At 37.0% G+C, this 16,246-nt stretch overlaps 1 protein-coding gene across 3 annotated transcripts in view; it reads left to right on the forward strand.

Annotated features, from left to right (window-relative positions):
- FNBP1L (formin binding protein 1 like) overlaps positions 1 to 16,246 on the forward strand; it is a 105,409-nt gene that overhangs the window by 27,587 nt on the left and 61,576 nt on the right. For all 3 annotated transcript variants that reach the window (XM_082688714.1, XM_082688713.1, XM_082688712.1), the window contains exon 2: positions 12,303 to 12,418. In XM_082688714.1, coding sequence (XP_082544840.1) covers positions 12,303 to 12,418 — 116 coding nt within the window. The remainder of the gene's footprint in view (positions 1 to 12,302; positions 12,419 to 16,246) is intronic.

The raw sequence follows: 16,246 nt of genomic DNA on the forward strand, positions 1-16,246 counted from the left end.
TTTTAGAGATAGTGCAGGGGTGGGCAAAGGGAGAGGGAGAGAGAGAACCTTAAGCAGGTTATCAGCTAAGTGAGGAGCCCTACATGGAGCTGACGTGGGGCTTGATCTCAGGACCCAAGGTCATGACCTGAGCTGAAATCAAGAGTCAGTCTCTCAATGGATTCAGCCATCCAGGTGCCTCCTAAGTGTACTAATTTGAAGGAACAAAACAGGAACAAGACACTTGTATCATTAATTGAGCTCTGTTACTTTGGGCAAATAGCATAATCTTGGCTTCAGTTTTCTCATGTGTAAATAGTGAGGCTGACCTTTGATATCCCTTCTAGACATATGATCTCTTGGTTAGATTTCATACTTAAATTGTGCTCACAGTTTTAAATTTGAGTATGAAATGGGGGAAAGGGGAAGAAGGCCAGGATAAAAAGGAGAATGAACTCAGGGGAAAGAAAACCAAGAAATCAAAGAGATTATATAAAGAGATGCGCTTAGTACTGTTCTAGAGAATGTTCATATTAAAAATTTGAATGTTGTATACATAGGGACTGGTTCTTCTCTTGACCCTGCCTTTGTTAATCATGTTCTTTGGTGTCAGGACAGAGGAGAAAATGTCTGCTCCAGGGGAATGATACTGTGTTATTGGTGTGAGGGTAGAGGAATGGTGGCACAGAGCTGTCCAGGATAAAAGGTAGCAAGGACCGGATGAAAGTTGATGGGTTGCCTGAGTGGCTCAGTCGGTTAAGCATCAGGTCATCATCTCAGGGTCCTGGAATTGAGTCCTGTATCAGGCTTCCTGCTTTGCAGGGAGCCTGCTTCTCTCTCTCCCTGCCACTCACCCTGCTTGTATTCTCTCTCTCAAATAAATAAAATACTTTTTTTTTAAAGATTTTTATTTATTTATTTGATAGAGATCACAAGTAGGCAGAGAGGCAGGCAGAGAGGGGGGGAAGCAGGCTCCCCACTGAGCAGAGAGCCCGATGTGGGGCTCGATCCCAGGACCCTGAGATCATGACCCGAGCTGAAAGCAGAGGCTTAAACCACTGAGCCACCCAGGCGCCCCTCAAATAAATAAAATACTTAAAAAAAAGGAAAAATGTTGATGACCAGAGGATCTGAGCCAGGGCAAAAGAGTATAATGTAAAACTAGATTTATAGTAGTTAATCCTATTCTGTAGCCTCAGCTTTACCCTTAAGAAACCACTGAATTACTGTGGGCTCAAGTTTGAGATTTGCGAAGCAGAGCAGTGCTAAACAAGAGGCTGAAGTGAAGCAAGTGAAAATCAGTAGGATCCTCAAATTACAAAGAACTGTGAAATGAGAGGGACAGGTGGGAAGATGGATCATCAATATGGATGTTATGGTATTGTCAGAAGTGATAGAATTAAAGTAGATGTTAGATAATTTATAGGTGTAGTCCTTTGACCATTGTTACATAGAACAGATAACATTCTGATAGTATGTACATTTATTTTGGGTTAGTAGAATAATTTTAAAGGTATTTTAAAAATTCATTTTTAAATGAATTTTTCTCCAGAGAAAAGTTATCTTGTAATTTAAATGTCTTGTAAATACAGTATTCATATGTTGTTTGCTTAAAGACATAAAATCTGTATGTTGATCACTTTCAGATATACAGATATGACCACAAAAAATTAACCATCACTGCAGTATTTAATTATTCTGAGAATACTAGCCAATGAAGTTAAAGCGAAATTGTGATTATTTAATTTACTAACTCTCCTTCTCACCAAGTATGTTTTTGCTAACCTTGTGTCCCTAGTGCCAAGCTTAGCACTCTTTTACTTGTTGAATAAATGAGTAATAATAGACACCAGTGCCAAGCACTGTGTTGAATGCTTTATATCATTTAGTGGTCTCATTTTGGAGTCCTGTAATTATACCAGTTTTACAGTTGTGGAGCCCGAGGTTCAGAGGTCAAGAGATACTAAATAATACTATCTAGGTGGGGGGCACCTGGGTGGCTCAGCTGGCTAAGTGTCTGACTTTGGCTCAGGTCATGATCTTGGGGTCCCAGGATCCAGCTCTGTGTGGAGCCCTGCATTGGGTTCCGCATTCATCCAGGAGCCTGTGTGTCCCCCTTTCCCCCCTGTGCTCATGGATGCTCATTCTGTCTGTCTGTCTGTCTCTCAAATAAATCAGTAAAATCTTTAAAAAAAAAAAAACAATACTGCTCTGGGCAGGAGATGCAAAGAATTATAAATAGATCCTGCATTTAGAGCTTGTAGTCTACTGAAAGCTGAATAAATGCTTTAAATGAACACTGGAAACATTAGTAGTCTATTTGTGTATAGTTATTGAAGTATTGATGTTTGGTCCGATATATCATATGCTATTTTAATGCATTGATTTGCCACTATTTTTGTTAGTATAACACAGTTGCTTTGGAATCTAAAAAATATGAATCGTTTGCATCTTGAGATGTAACCAGGTAGTTGTTTATGTACTCCACATTAGAATTTCAGGTTAAAGGTTAGTATTCTATAATTACATAATTTTCAAGAGGAAGTTGAAAGTAATTGATAAAGTATAACTCTGTAGCAAGAATAATTATAATTTAATTCAGAGATTATGAGCATGAAAGAACTAAAATGATGTATAGATAAATGTGTTGGAGCCTCCATCTCTACATGATGAAACTAAAGGAGATAAACACCAATCTACAAATGTTCCTTTGAAGTAAAAGCTATAACTTTTCTAACAGTAAAAAACGATTTCAGTTCCCGTTGAAACAAAAGACAGTTCAAAAGATTTTCTCAAAAGCTTTTCAAGAGGTGAGATTACTTGAAGATTAAAGCATTACAGGAAAATATGTGATGGATATGTGGTGGTTGCTTGTAGCTATCTCCTCATTGCTGTCTTCAGGTAGAAAGTGTATCAGCAGCTGGAAAAATGCATAAAAATATACACAACAAAAAAAAATGCTGTTGGCTCTTTCAATGAAAGATTACTTTAAAAATGTCAAATGAAATTTTATCTTCAAGTGTCATAATTAAATGATCATCAGTTTATGTACTGTTCAGTTTATTTTAGAATATTTTTTATTAAATATGCTAGTTTATGTTAAAAATAACCCTATGTTTTACATTGTTTTGTAAATTTGTTGTGAAAGTTGCCATTTTGTGATGTTTAGTGTTGTATTTATAAAAATATATTTGTAGTCTATATTTTAATTTTTTAAAAAAATTTTAGAGAGAGGGAGAGCTTGCACATGCAGGGAAGAGAGGCAAAGGGTGAAAGAGAGGAAGAAGAATTTCAAGCAGGCAAGGCATGGAGTGAGATGTGGGCCTTGACTTTAGCACCTTTTACCAGGTGCCCCCCATAGTCTATATTTTAAATGCTTTAGTTTCACTGATTTTTTTTTTCGCCTATTTTTTTTAAGGCATTATAAATAGTGAACACTTCAGAATACTGGTATTAAAACAAATGTTTCTATTGTAAATGAAGTAAATGCCAAAATAATATTGGTATTGGTATTAAAATTAGTATTTTAGTATTAAATAAATTTTGAAAATGTTTTCCTAGTAGAAACTACATATTTGTTATCATTTGGAGGGGCACCTGGGTGGCTCAGTTGATAAACAAGCTGCCTTGGGCTCAGGTCATGATCCTGGAGTTCCGGAATCGAGTCCCACATTGGGCTCCCAACTCCATGGGGAGTCTGCTTCCTTCTTGACCTTCTCCCCTCTCATGTTCTCTCTTACTCGCTTTCTCTGAAATAAATAAATAAAATCTTTAAAAAAAGAAAGTTAAACTACATATTCATTGCATACATTCTTTTGCATGTTGGGTATATTTTGCCATAAAAAGAAAAATATATAATTGAAAAAAATGTACTGCATAAGCTGTACCTTAAGAGATTTGGGTATTCAGAGAAAAGAGGAATTTTTTGTATTGGTTATTTTATTTCTTATTTCTCGGTGGTTTTTTGTTTTTTGGTGATCTCTACCCAGTGTGAGGCTCAAACTCATGACCCTAAATCAAGAGTCACATGCTTTTCTGAATTTGGTTATTTTAGAAGTATATAGGTTAGAGATTTTAAAATTTTGTCACTTTTTTTTTTTTTTTTTAAAGATTTTATTTCACAGACCGAGATCACAAGTAGGCAGAGGCAGGCAGAGAGAGAGGGAGCCTGCTGGACAGGGAGCCTGCTTCGGGGCTCCATCCCAGGACCCTGGGATCGTGACCCAAGCCAAAGGCAGAGTCTTTGCCTTTGACAAAAGACTCTGAGCCACGTAGGTGCCCCATAAAATTTTGTCACTTTTCTGAAAATATTTTGTATCAAGTTGGTTTTATGTGCTCTTTAGAAATTTGTAGCTTATAATGATGTACTCTGTGGTGACTAACATAATATGAAAAAATTGTTACTTTAAACCTTTCAATTGTGACTTACCAAAGAATCCTATCATTTGCTTCCTTTGTGCACATAGTGAGTTATTCAGAAATTAACCAGATGTTTTTCTTTCTGATGGCCACTTTTAATTTTTTAAATTTTAATTCTGGTATAATTAACATATAGTAGTATATTATTTTCAGGTATACAGTATAGTGATTCAGCAGTTCCATACATTATTCAGTGCTCATCATGATAAGCTCATTATCAGGGAGCTTCAACTATTTCACCCACTCCCTTCACCTACCAAACCCTGTGGTAACCATCAGTTTTCTGTATTAAAGATTCCGGGTTTTTTTGTTGTGTCTCTTATTTTTTGTTTGTTTTGTTCCTTAAATTGCATTTATGAGTGAAATCATTTGTCTTTTTTTTTTTTTTAAGATTTTATTTATTTATTTGACAGAAAGTAGTAGGCAAGTAGGCAGAGAGGCAGGCAGAGAGAGAAAGGAGGAAGCAGGCTCCCTGCTGAGCAAAGAGCCCCATGTGGGGCTCGATCCCTGGACTCCCGGGATCATGACCTGAGCTGAAGGCAGAGGCTTTAACCCACTGAGCCACCCAGGCGCCCCAAAATCATTTGTCTTTTATTGACCTATTTCATTGAGCATTTTACCCTTTAGATCCATCCATGTTGTTACAGATGGCAAAATTTTCAATCTTTTTTAAGACTGAATAATCCATTTGTGTGTGTGTATACACACCACAAAAGTTCATCCATTTATCAGTGGACAGTTGGGCTGCTTCCATAATTTGGCTATTGCAAATAATGCTGCAGTAAACATAAGGGTGCATATATCTTTTCAAATTAATATTTTTGTACTCTGGGTAAATACCCAAGGTGGAGTTAATGGATTATATAGTAATTCTATTTTCAATTTTTTGAGGAACCTCCGCCTAGTTTTACATAGTGGCTATACTGGTTTGCATTTCCACCAGCCGTGCACGAGGATTCCTTTTCCTTCACGTCCTCACCAGCATTTGTTTTTCTTGTGTTTTGATTTTAGTAATTTAGGTAGGTGTGAGGTAATACCTCATTTGTGGCTTTGATTTGCATTTCCCTGGTTATGAGTTCCATTGAGCATCTTTTCATGTGTCTGTTTGCCATCTGGATGTCTTCTTTGGAGAAATGACTGTTCATGTCTTCTGCCTATTTTTAATTAGATTATTTTATTTTTTGGTGTTATTTTAAGTTCTTTTTATATTTTGGATACTCTTTCTCAGATACATCATTTTCAAATATCTTCTCCGATTTAGTAGGTTGCCTTTAGTTTCCTTGATTGTTTCCTTCACTGTGCACAAGTTTTTTATTTTGATATAGTCCCAATAGTATATTTTTAATTTTGTTTCCCTTGCCTCAGAAGATATATCTAGAAAGAAGTTGCTGTGGCCAGTGTCAGTAATTTTTGCCTGTGCTGTCTTCAAGGATTTTTGTGGTTTTAGGTCTCACATTTAGGTCTTTAATCCATTTTGAGTTTATATTTGTGTATGGTTTAAGTAAGTAGTTCAGTTTCATTCTTTTGCATGTAGCTGACCAGTTTTTCCAACACCATTGTTGAAGAGATTGTCTTTTTTCCTGTTGCATATTCTTGCCACCTCCTAAAGATTAATTGACCATATAATTGTGGGTATATTTCTGGACTTTCTGTTCTGTTGATCTGTGGGTCTGTTTTTGTTCTAGTACCATACTGATTACTACAGCTTTGTAATATAACTTGAAGTCTGAAATTGTGATACTTTGGTTTTTTCTTTTTCAAAATTGCTTTGGCTATCCAGGGTCTTCTGTGGTTGCATACAAATTTTAGAATTATTTGTTAAAGTTACATGAAAAAAAGTTGTTGGTATTTTGATAGGGGTTGCATTAAATCTGTAGATTGCTTTGGGTGGGGTAGTATGGACATTTTAACATTATTATATTAAATGCATTATTATAAAGCATGGACTGTCTTTCCATTTGCTCTCTGCTCAGCAGGGAGCCTGCTTCCTCCTCTCTCTGCCTGCCTCTCTGCCTACTTGTGATCTCTGTCAAGTAAATAAATAAAATCTTAAAAAAAAAAAAAAATCAACATAGAAGCCAGAGTGATCTGTTTAAGAATCTGAGTCCTGGCAGGCTCATGCTCAAGAACCTCCACTGTGTTTTCATCTCAATCAGTGTTAAAGCCCATGTCCTTATGGTGGAAGGTAGAGCTCGCGCAATTCTGACCCCATACATTTCCCATTTTAACTCCTACTTTTCCCTATTTTCATTCATCTGTAGCTTGCTTATTCAGCTTCTTACTCTTCTAAAATACATCAAGCATTTGTAGGCTCAGGGTCTTAAACATTTTAACGATTAAACCTGAAATTGCACTCATTCTTTAGGTAGGCAGAAGCACTAAAGTTGTAGATAGTGTATCTATCCAAAGTAATAAGCAGGAGGGCAGAATAAAAGCACATAAGTGTTCATGGTAAAAATAGAGTTGGAGAATGAGGAATTATCTTCTGATTGTGTCTTTTTTTTTTTTTTTTAAAGATTTTATTTATTTATTTGACAGAGAGAAATCACAAGTAGGCAGAGAGGCAGGCAGAGAGAGAGAGAGAGGAGGAAGCAGGCTCCCCGCTGAGCAGAGAGCCCGATGCGGGACTCGATCCCAGGACCCTGAGATCATGACCTGAGCCGAAGGCAGCGGCTTAACCACTGAGCCACCCAGGCGCCCCTGATTGTGTCTTTTAGTCAGGTAGGAAGCAAGGTTATTGGTTGAAAGAGAAATGGATAGGAAGTGGTGTAAATTTAAACTGAAAGGGTATAAGATAGTTGGCTGGGATAATGGGATGGTGAATGGGTTCAGGCTAAGTAGTATTTACGCCTTTTGAGTTAGTAAGCACACATTTTCAAAGGATGACCAGTCAGTGTGGTTGTTTGGTTGGTTCCTCTGCCTTGTCTGTCTGTCCTTCCTTCCCATCCCACATTTTTCCAGCAGCACGAGGAAGGATTGGTAAAGAGTTAAGTATAAAATCAGTGTTGAAATTTGGCAAAGCAAGAGAGGGCAAAGACACTTGAAGCTATTTGGATGGAGTGATTACAGTGATGGCTTATGGAATCCAGGCTGTGTCAAGATGGAAATGAAGACAGAGGGGCATGGGCAGTAGAAATTGTCAGAATCAGTGGATTGAAGTCTCTGTGGGGTCAAAAACTACTGGCCCTGGGGAACCTGGCTGGCTCAGTCAGTAGAATATGTGATTCTTGATTTCCGGGTAGAGAGTTCAAGCCCCATGTTGGGTGTAGAGATTACTTTAAAAAAAAAAAAAAAAAAAAGGCAAAACAAAAACAAAAAAATCAAAAAACCAACCAAAAGTTACTGGCTTTGGAGTACTGGAGTTTGTGAGTTGGCAGACAGGATTGACCATCTGAGAATTAAAGTCTTGGAATTTATTGGAGGAGGAGATGTTTATAGTTATTGCTAATAACAATGGGGATGACCGTTGGAATGAGTTGCTGAGAAAGTAGTAGGAAGAGAAGTAAGAAGTAAAATAATGTGCGCTAGGTATTGGAAGAATTATCTATAGAGATTTTGAAGTTACTGAAAGCTTAATTTTAGTTGAAGGGTGGCTCAGTTAGTTAAGCAGCTGCCTTCAGCTGCCTTCAGCTCGGGTCATGATCCCAGCGTCCTGGGATTGAGTCCCACATCGGGCTCCTTGCTTTGCAGGGAGCCTGCTTCTCCCTCTGGCTCTGCCTGCCACTCTGTCTGCCTGTGCTCGCTCTCGCTCGCTCGCTTTCTCTGACAAATAAATAAAATCTTAAAAAAAAAAAATTTAGTTAAAATTTAAAAGGTAATAGGTAAGTTTTCCAAATACACGAGTTTGCATCCATTTTTAAAGAACAGGGGGCATCTGGGTGGCTCAGTCAGTTAAGTGGCTAACTCTTGATTTAGGCTGAGGTCATGACCTTTGGGTCCTGGGATTGAGCACTGCATCAGGCTCCTTGCTCAGTGGGGAGTTTGCTTGAGGATTTTCTTTCTCCCCCTTCCCTTTCCCACCCATTTGCTCTCTCTCACTCAAATAAATTAATCTTTAAAAAAAAAAAAACCCACCCATTAAAACCACAAGGAAACAAATCAAATAATTAAGTTGTTCATTTGAAAATTAAACTATTCCTGTTAACTTTGGGGGTAGATGTCTCTGAATTACAAATTGATTTTTTAGTTCCACGAGGCTTAAAAAATATTTCTAGTTTCATATGAATCCAAGAATGAGAAAAGTCAGTTGTGTTAGATCTTAAGAATGTTTTTGGTAGTACTTTGGTATTCAGAAGTGCTGGAGAAACTTTGGCAGAAAGTCAGAGCTATAGAGTAAGCCCAAACTGGGACAACAAAGTCATTATTCTGCTTTTTAGTGAAGAAAGTTTTTTTTTAAATAGTCATGACCCTTGGTGCTTTACCAAAAGTACTTTATTGGGACTTCATTTGGATGCAAGGCTGTGTCAAAGTAATTAGAAAAACAAGGATTGAATATTAAATAGGACTTCTGAAAAAAATTATAACACTTTGTGATGCATACTTATTTTTAATTATATTGCATTAAAGCTATAATTTTATAGATAAAAGTAAGGTGACTGAGTAAATTTAGTATTTATTATTTCATCACTATACAGTAGAACCTTGGAGCAACATATAATTCGTTTGATTTATGCTGAATAGTGTGGACATTTAGCTGGGTGATGCCAACTTTAATTTAGGGTGTTTTCCTTGTGTTCCCAAATGAATAATGTAAAATAACTTTAAACATTTTACAGAATTAAAAAAACAGTACTTGAAGGAAACAGAAAGTAATAGTTTTCTTGAATTTAGATATGAGATAGCATTTAATTAGGGCATACCACTGAGGGGAGAGAGCACATTTCATAGAAGCTGTGTAAGGATGAATGTGTTAGAAAAGGAAGTGAGGGGTTAATGAAGGCAAGGAGGTGGAAGAAGTTGTACTCTGTTAGTAATCTAGAGTAAATCTATAGAAATAAGAGTAATGCTAAACGTAGAGAGAATGGGGGGGAATAAAGATGAATTGCCTCTTTTGATAAAAGGGCAATTTGATAACTTTATTTATTTGTAATCCATAGGTGGTTTCAGAATACTGGTTAATTTCTTTAGTTTGTTTTGGGCATTTCCAGACATTTTCCACTATATAGTCCAAGGTATTTGCTGGCAGGGACTGGGGAGAAATGTGGTCTCAGGCTTTGAAACTGAAGGGATTAGAGGGTGTTACCAATGATTCCTAAGGCTTTATGATAGATTCCTTTTTTTTTCCCCCCCAAGATTTATTCTATTTATTTATTTATTTATTTATTTATTTATTTATTTATTTGTCAGGGAGCAGGGGGGAGAGAGAGAGAGTCTGAGCTTTAGCTTCCCACTTTTCCTTTCTGGGGGAAAGTTCTTTGTTGAGAGTTTTTCAGTTTGAGAGGGAATTTAATTTATATCAGGAAATCTTAATAATATTCCAGTTAAGTTCACTGGGCAGTGTATTTTCTTGCTGTTTTCAAGTCTACTTTGGAAGCCAAGTGATAATGAAAAACTTTTGTGAAAGAGTCGAATTGGAGTAGTAACACCAAACTGTGGTAGCCAGATGAATTCTATCTGTGCTATTTAGGTAGAATTTACCTTTACAAGTAGAATTGTAAAATGATTTAAGGTAGGGAAAGGGATAAAAAGCAAAAAGACTTGGAGATGATTTATTTGTAAATAATGAATCCTGTTAAACCATAGGTGATTTAGAAAAAGAAGAATAGTTAGAGATAATAGAGAAGGATGATTTTTGAGCATTTATCAACATTATAGACTTTCATATGGGAGAGGGAGAAAGCACCAAGTTATTAGTCAATCTGGAGATTATTCTTGAAGGCTAGGAAGTGATGGTTTCTTAAGCAGCAGGTAGAAAGGAGTATCTTGAGGATTGAGAGTTTTGCAGGACAGTGATACTTTGTGATATATTAGTTTCATGTTTACTGCATTGTAGAACACTTAATAACATCATCATAACCCTATTGAGGTGTGTGATGGGACTCCCATTTTAAGATGGACAAAGTTCAGAGAACAGAGAACCATGGCGACTTGCCATATCTGGTAAATGCAGAGCCCAGAATCTGAACCTCAGTATATTTTATTTTATTTAGCTTCATTGGGTACCTGCTACAGTGCCAGGCCTCTAGTGCCTTTGGAGTTCAGAGTTGAATGATACGTGGTTTCTGCCCTCAACAGAGTATGGCAAGTAAATAAGATAGTAATTTTTAAACTTTTGCACAGCGAAGGAAACAACCAACAAAACTAAAATGCAACCTACTGAATGGGAAAAGATATTTGTAAATGACCTATCCCATAAATGGTTAGTATACAAAATATATGAAGAACTTACAAATCTCAGTGCCTTGGAAATGAATAATCCAATGAAAAATGGGCAGAAGATATAGAAGAAGAACTACAGATGGTTAACAGACACATGAAGAGATGCTTAAAATCGGTGATCATCAGGGAAATGCAAATCAAAACTATGGTTATTCCCTCACATCTGTCAGAATGGCTAAAATCAACAACACAAGAAGCGATAGGTGTTGGCGAGCATGTGGCAAAAAGGGAACCCAGAACCCTCTTGTAATGTTTGTGGGAATTTAAACTGGTGCAGCCACTGTGGAAAACAGTATTGGAGGTTCCTCAAAAAGTTAAAAATAGAGCTATCCTATGATCCACCAATTACACCCAAAGAATACAAAAATACTAATTCAAAAGGATACATGAAATCTGATGTTTATAGCAGCATTATCTACAGTGGCCAAATTATGGAAACAGCCCAAGTGTCCTTTGATAAATGGGTAAAGAAGATGTATGTGTGTGTGTGTGTGTGTGTGTGTGTGTGTGTGTGTGTGTACACATACACAAAAAAGCTATAAAAACCGAAATCTTGCCATTTGCAGCAACATGGATGGAGACAGTATTCTGAGTGAAACAAGTAAATCAGAGAAGGATAGATACCATATGATTTCACTCATGTAGAATTTAAGAAACAAAACAAGCAAAGGTGAAAAAGGAGGCAGGGAGAGAGAGAAAGGCAAACCTAGAAACTGGACCCTTAATCGTAGAGAACAAAGTGATGGTTACTGGAAGTGAGGTGAGTGGGGGGTTGGTGGAATAGGTGATACGGGGATTTAGGAGCGCACTTACTGTGATGAGCATTGAGTGATGTATGGGAGTGCTGAGTTATTGTATATCTTGAACTAGTAATTACACTGTGTGTTAATTATTTGGAATTTAAATAAGAACTTAAGGAAAAGATTGTAACCTTTGGGAGTCTTGGGGACCCAGAGAAAGACCGACACACCTAGTCTGAGAATTTTGGATCATTTTCTGGAAGCCATAGTTCCTGAACTAAATCTCAAAGGAGGAGTAAGAAACAGTAAATTTTTAAAGAGGTGACCACGGAGGGTGTTGCATCCAGGGGAAACCACGTAGGTAAAAGCATTTAGACATAAAGTTGTGTGAATTATGCTAAGAAGTTTAGCATTTATAACCCATTTCTTTGTAGATCTAAAATAAAGAGGTGTGGGCACCTGGGTGGCTCAGTAGGGTAAAGCCTCTGCGTTCCGCTCAGGTCATGATTCCAGGGTCCTGGGATCGAGTCCCGCATTGGGCTCTCTGCTCAGCGGGGAGCCTGCTTCCCCCTCTCTCTCTGCCTGCCTATCTGACTACTTGTGATCTCTGTCTGTCAAATAAATAAAATCTTAAAAAATAAAATAATGAGGTGGGTAGAGAACAGAAGAGCCTAGGTTTTTTTCCTTTTAGACCTCATTGCTTTTCTGAATAAATATCAGAAGCTGATTAAAATATTTGTGGATACAATTGTAGACTTTTCAGTGTGTTTTCACCTTCTTTTCCAGGATCAGTTCGACAGCTTAGACAAGCATACACAATGGGGAATTGACTTCCTGGAAAGATATGCCAAATTTGTTAAAGAGAGGATAGAAATTGAACAGAACTACGCAAAACAATTGAGGTAAGTTAAAGATTTTTCAGTTTTCAGAAATGAAATTACATTTTTAAGTAGTTGAGTATTAGATAAATGTAAATTCTGTGGCGCTTTTGGGGTCAGAATTTGATTGAATTAAGTAACTGATCTTTTAAATCATCAATTTAATTGAATCATTGCTAGTACCACAAGATATATTGGCTAGCTAGATCATGAATAGACATCATTCCAGAAGCATTTTAAAATCCTAAAATCAGGAAGCAAAATGCTAAGAAAAAGAAATACCTGAGTAATATAATTTTTCCCTGTAACTTTTTGCTTTAGTAATCTTTCAGAAGCATTGAAGATTTCGTCAGTTTCTCAGATCTTCAGAGTTTCTATACCTTGGAAATCAAGTGTGTTGAGCTCTGTTTCTAACAAAAATTAGATATATATTACTGATGAAAGTGATGTTGGAGTAGGTGTTAGAAGATAATAATTTTAAAGGGAAAATTTTAGCCTTAAAGCAGATGGAATTTATCTTAAGATTTTATTCAAGTGGAAAATCATTGTTAGACTACAATTTGACAGTTTTTGCTAGAACTTAATAAAAATGATGCTTGAGGGGCAGAGGGAGAGAGAATCTCAAGCCGACTCTACACAAAGTGCGGAGCGCAACACAGGACTCGCTCTCACAACCCTGAGATCAGGGCCTGAGCCGAAACGAAGAGTTGTCCCTTAACCAACTGTGCCACCGAAGTGCCTCAAGTTTCCAAGTTTTTCAGTGGAAGTGAGAAGAAATAGAGACAATGCCGTGATGGCGGTATGAAGTGGCAATAAAGGAAAAGTTTAATATATTATAAAAAAGAATGAAAACAGTATTTCCAATATCAAAATTACCTTGTCAGTAAGGGAATGATGAAAAATACTATGAAATATGCAGTTTAAACAAATTGTGTGTAGCAGGATAAACTTAAAAGGCTATTCAGTCCATCAGTGTAAAAAGCAAGTTTTGTAGAACTGAATGTACAGCAAGATCTCCTTGTTCGCTCAAGTTTGTTTATACAGTAATATATAAAAATTGTATGTATTGTGAAGAGATCTAGAATATACCCCACATTGTTTTACAGTGGTTATCCCTGGGGAATGGGAGTGGGATTTAAGGGAAGGAACTTAAATCACTTATTACTTAGACTTTTGAATTACTGAAGGCTTTTCAATGATTATATATTATTTTTATAGTTTAAAACACTTGTTCTTAAGCTAAGAAGATACATTCAAAAGAAAATTCTGTCACAAATGCTTAAATAAAAATTGGTAAGTTATAAAGTAAACTTCAGCAATCTGGAATCTCTGGATTCAAGGGTTTCAGGGAAGGCCAAGGTTGAACTAGAGTAATAGGACTAATTGCAGATTTCTTTGCCTTTCTGTTATGTGACTGAAAATGATAATAACCATTGTAATTTTCACGTGTCAAAATTGATTGGAACACCACTTCATTGAAGCAAGGGTGGCTAGAACCCACAATTACATGATATGGAAAATAAAATTTTATAGTGAGAAAGTAGGCTTTATTATGTATAGATGTGTAGATCAGTGATTTGCATCTTTCTTCTGTCTCCGCATACTAAAGAAATTTGGCACATTTCCATTTTAACAGTGCCTCTCCAGGGTAGTGATTTTCAATACAGGAGGATTATTGGAAGGTGCTAAGGAATTCCAGTAAGGAAGAAGTGGGAGGAGGCACGTGTAACTTGAGACCACTACTCCCTTCTCTCCTACATTGAGATTTGCTCCTTTGGCTGAATACTTAGTAAATGATTGAATTATCAGCTGCTCTTTATAGTATCTGTTTGTTCAAAAGGAAGAAGTTTGCCTTGTTTATTTCCTCTTCTTTAATGGGAAAAATTCTTTTGGTTAACTCCCTCCTGTTTTGCTACTACAGAAGACAGTATTTTTCATAGTGCGGCAGCCTTTTTTTCCTCCTAAATAACTATATTCAGACTGTTGTACCTTTACATTTTAGGTATGTTGTAAGATTAAAATTTGTCAGTCTTTAGTACCTTCAGTTTATTTTCTTTCTCCCTTTTGTCTGTTTTGATGGTTCTGGCTTAACTTTATTTTGATTTTTGGTATTGATTGATTTTGGTAGTGGTTTAAGGATAGTAATAAATAGAAAATAAAGCATCTATCCACTCATGGAGACAGAGATAATCAAACTATTCATTTTAATTGATGATATATGATGAATTTGGAATACTTGTAAGATGCTTTTTGGTTTGCAGGGCATAAAAAACTGAAGTTGGTCATTCTTTTAATAAACTTACACTATTTGTATGGCAGAGATTAAAATTTGTTTAGTAAAAGAAGCTGATGTGATAGGTATGTATCATTTTATATTATTTATTTTTTAAGATTTATTTTTTTGAGAGAGTGAGTGAGTGGGAGGGTACGAGCATGGGGGGCAGGGGCACACTGAGCATGAAGCCTGATGCAAGGCTTGATCCCAGGACCCTGAGATCATGACCTGAGCTGAAACCAAGAGTTGGATGCTTAACTGGCTGTGCCAACCAGGTGCTCCATTTTATTTTTTTCTAGTAGAGATTAAAATTACAATACTAAGTTCCATCATAGAGATTGCTCTATGAAATTATATTCTCCTACTTCCACCCCAGACCATTCCTTTTTGGTTCAAATGGGGCAGTGTGGTATACCAGAAGAGAAATAGATTGGACGACAGAACTTAAAGCTACTTTTATTTTAACTAGAACAGAAATCTACAGATTCCTTTTGATCTTATGTTCTGTACCAATGCCAACCCTGGCCAGCATAGCTGGTACTTTGAGAGCTCGGTGATTATAATTTGAATGAATAAATAGTGAAATGGTCTGTATTTCAGTTTAGTTTAGAAATTAGGTTCTCTGGGGGCACCTGGGTGGCTCAGTTGGTTAAGCAGCTGCCTTCGACTGGCGTCATGATCCCAGGGTTCTGGGATTGAGTCCTGTGTTGGGCTCCCTGCTCCATAGAGAGTCTGCTTCTCCCTACCCCTCTACTGCTCTGCCTGCTTGTGTGTTATCTCTCTCTGTCAAATAAATAAATAAAATAAAATAAAATTTAAAAAAAGAAATTAGGATCTCTGGTCATATGCTGAACCTTGTACGAAGTGCTTTCTGTCCATTCTAGAGTTTTTCTCATGTACATCATTGTGATGAGGTTGTTCTACTAAGAGCTGTCCCAAGTATTTAGGGTAGGCTTAGATACTAAATAATCCAAATAAAACTGGTTTTTATTTTCTATTTAGTCTTTACTTTCTCGTGCCTCTTTATCAGAATTTTCTATTTCACTTTGTTTAGTCTCTCAAGAACCCAGAGAGCTCATCTTAGTATTTATTTGGTGAAAGTGGAGATTACTCTATCTTTAAAAAAAAAAAAAAAAAAAAAAGATTTTATTTATTTATTTGAGAGAGAGCACATGTGAGAGAGCACAAATAGGGGGAGTGGCAGGCAGAGGAAGAAACAGCAGCATGCTCCCCACCGAACATTGAGCCCCACATAGGGCTCCATTCCAGGACCCTGGGATCATGACCCGAGCCGAATGCACACACTTAACCCATGGAGCCACCCTGGTGCCCTGAGATTACTTTAATTATTATTATTATTATTTTTTAATTTATTTGACACAGAGATAGAGATCTCAAGTAAGCAGGGAGGCAGTCAGAGGGAGAGGGGGAAGCAGGCTCCCTACTGAGCAGAGAGCCCAATGCGGGGTTTGATTCCAGGACCCTGGAGTCCATGGCCTGAGCCAAAGGCAGAGGCTTAACCCACTGTGAGCCACCCAGGCACCCCTACTTTATTATTTTTAATTTATTTATTTTAG

Source organism: Mustela nivalis (assembly GCF_964662115.1).
Source record: "Mustela nivalis genome assembly, chromosome: 10".
Taxonomy (NCBI): Eukaryota; Metazoa; Chordata; class Mammalia; order Carnivora; family Mustelidae; genus Mustela; species Mustela nivalis.